This window comes from Cyprinodon variegatus, unplaced genomic scaffold, assembly GCF_000732505.1.
Source record: "Cyprinodon variegatus isolate N-32 unplaced genomic scaffold, C_variegatus-1.0 Scaffold499, whole genome shotgun sequence".
Classification (NCBI taxonomy): domain Eukaryota; kingdom Metazoa; phylum Chordata; class Actinopteri; order Cyprinodontiformes; family Cyprinodontidae; genus Cyprinodon; species Cyprinodon variegatus.
Window position 1 is genome coordinate 624,596 of NW_015150952.1, and position 1,787 is coordinate 626,382.

At 41.4% G+C, this 1,787-nt stretch overlaps 1 protein-coding gene across 1 annotated transcript in view; it reads left to right on the forward strand.

Annotated features, from left to right (window-relative positions):
• Positions 1-1,787, forward strand: part of LOC107094666 (interferon-induced very large GTPase 1-like) — a 7,572-nt gene that overhangs the window by 3,096 nt on the left and 2,689 nt on the right. Inside the window, exon 2 of the mRNA XM_015390433.1 lies at positions 55-1,782. Within this exon, the coding sequence (XP_015245919.1) occupies positions 55-1,782 (1,728 nt within the window). The remainder of the gene's footprint in view (positions 1-54; positions 1,783-1,787) is intronic.

Consider the following 1,787-nt stretch of genomic DNA (forward strand, 5'->3'; position numbering starts at 1 on the left):
ACTGCTAGAAATGTAAAAAGTGTCTCTTGTGAATCAAACAATGTCCCTTCTGAGTCAAACACTGATGATGTAACTGAGACAGAGGTGTGCAATTTTGAGGATCTGTTTGACAGCTCAAATAAGCCTGGAATATTTAACCCTCTGGACATAATCACTGCTCTATTCTTGTGTTCTGATGGGTTTGTTCAGCAAGAGTTAGCACTAAAAATGTCCATGTGTCAGTTTTCTGTTCCCCTTCTGCTTCCAAACTGTGATACAAAGCAGTGCACCCTCATGCTGTGGGCCATAAGAGACATTGTTAAGAAGTACAGACCTTCAGATCTTTCAGAATCAAAGGGATTCATTGAAGAAAGAATAGTTACTTCTGAACTTCCAATGGTCTCTTTCGTGAGACTGGGTGAATGCTCCATGTCCAAATCAGAGATTCTCAATAAACTTCTGAGTAACTCTCAGCAGTACCATGACACCTTCGTTCACTGCGACATGGAGTGTGGAGACACTCCAAGAAGAATATCCAATGGTCTGGCTGAAATTACCTGGTACCTTCCCTGTGGAAACAAAAACATGGACATTTTTAGTGAGCCAGTAGCTATAGCTAACCTTCGTGGTGACATAGCTTCATTTGAAACACAATTCTCTTTTTTGTGGCAGACATCTGCTGCTGTTTTTGTTTTATTCGATCAGCCGGACTCTAAGTGGGAACTGCTGACTGACCCCAAATGCAAAGCAAAGATCTACTTGGTGGGAAAACAAAATAGCAAAGGCCTAACTCCAGATGGTCTAAAAAAAATAGCAAATATGTTGAGCTTGAATAAGAGCAGGATCCTTATAAAAAGAAAGCAGACAAATGATGCTGACTTTGTCACAGAGCTGAAGAACGCTGTGAGCAATGTGCTTAGCAACACAAAACATAAGATATCAGTAGAGCAGATGGCTGGAATTGCAGATAAACTGGGAATAGAAGTTGATGAGGATTCTCCAGAATGCCAGGATGGGAAAGAAAAAGCAGATGCTATCACTGCAGAGATTAAAGACACATTTAAATACAAAGAGGAACAGTTTCCTTTGCAAGGCAAAATATGGAAGGAACTGACTTTCTTGGAAAAGGAACAATTTCGTCTCAGAGAAGTTGGATCTGAAAACATAGAAGACTATATAACTAAACTTAAAAAGAAAAAAGAAGAGAAGCGTCAGAAACAGAACTCCTATGCTATGTCAGGTGTAATGGCACGCTTCATTACTGCAATATCCAGCCCAGAGAAAGAGAGGGGTTATTTTCTGAAATGGATGAGAATGAACCTTGACAATTTGTCTCGAGTAAAACTTTCTGGCCTTAGGGAGAAGTACAAAGAGAAGTACAGGGACTCTGACAACAAAAATGAAATCAAAGAAATTGACCAACAGCTTTCCAATAGCTCACTGGGAGTTGAACACTTTTTCCGTGAAATGGGTCAGATCTATGAAGCTTCTCTCTACCTTCCAGAAACAGATCCATCACGCCAACAACTGCTAAATCTGCCCAAACTCTGTGCTCAGTTGTTGCTGGATGGATTTCCTCTTGAGCTTGTAGATGGAGATGCTTCCAACATTCCTCTCAGATGGGTGAGGGAGGTTCTCTATCAGCTCAATGACTTTGTGTCTCCAAAGAACAAGATAGTGGTCGTCACAGTTCTTGGAGTTCAGAGCACAGGAAAATCCACCCTCCTTAACACCATGTTTGGAGTGCAGTTTGCTGTCAGCAGTGGTCGATGCACTAGAGGTGCCTTCATGCTGCTCATCAAAGTCAA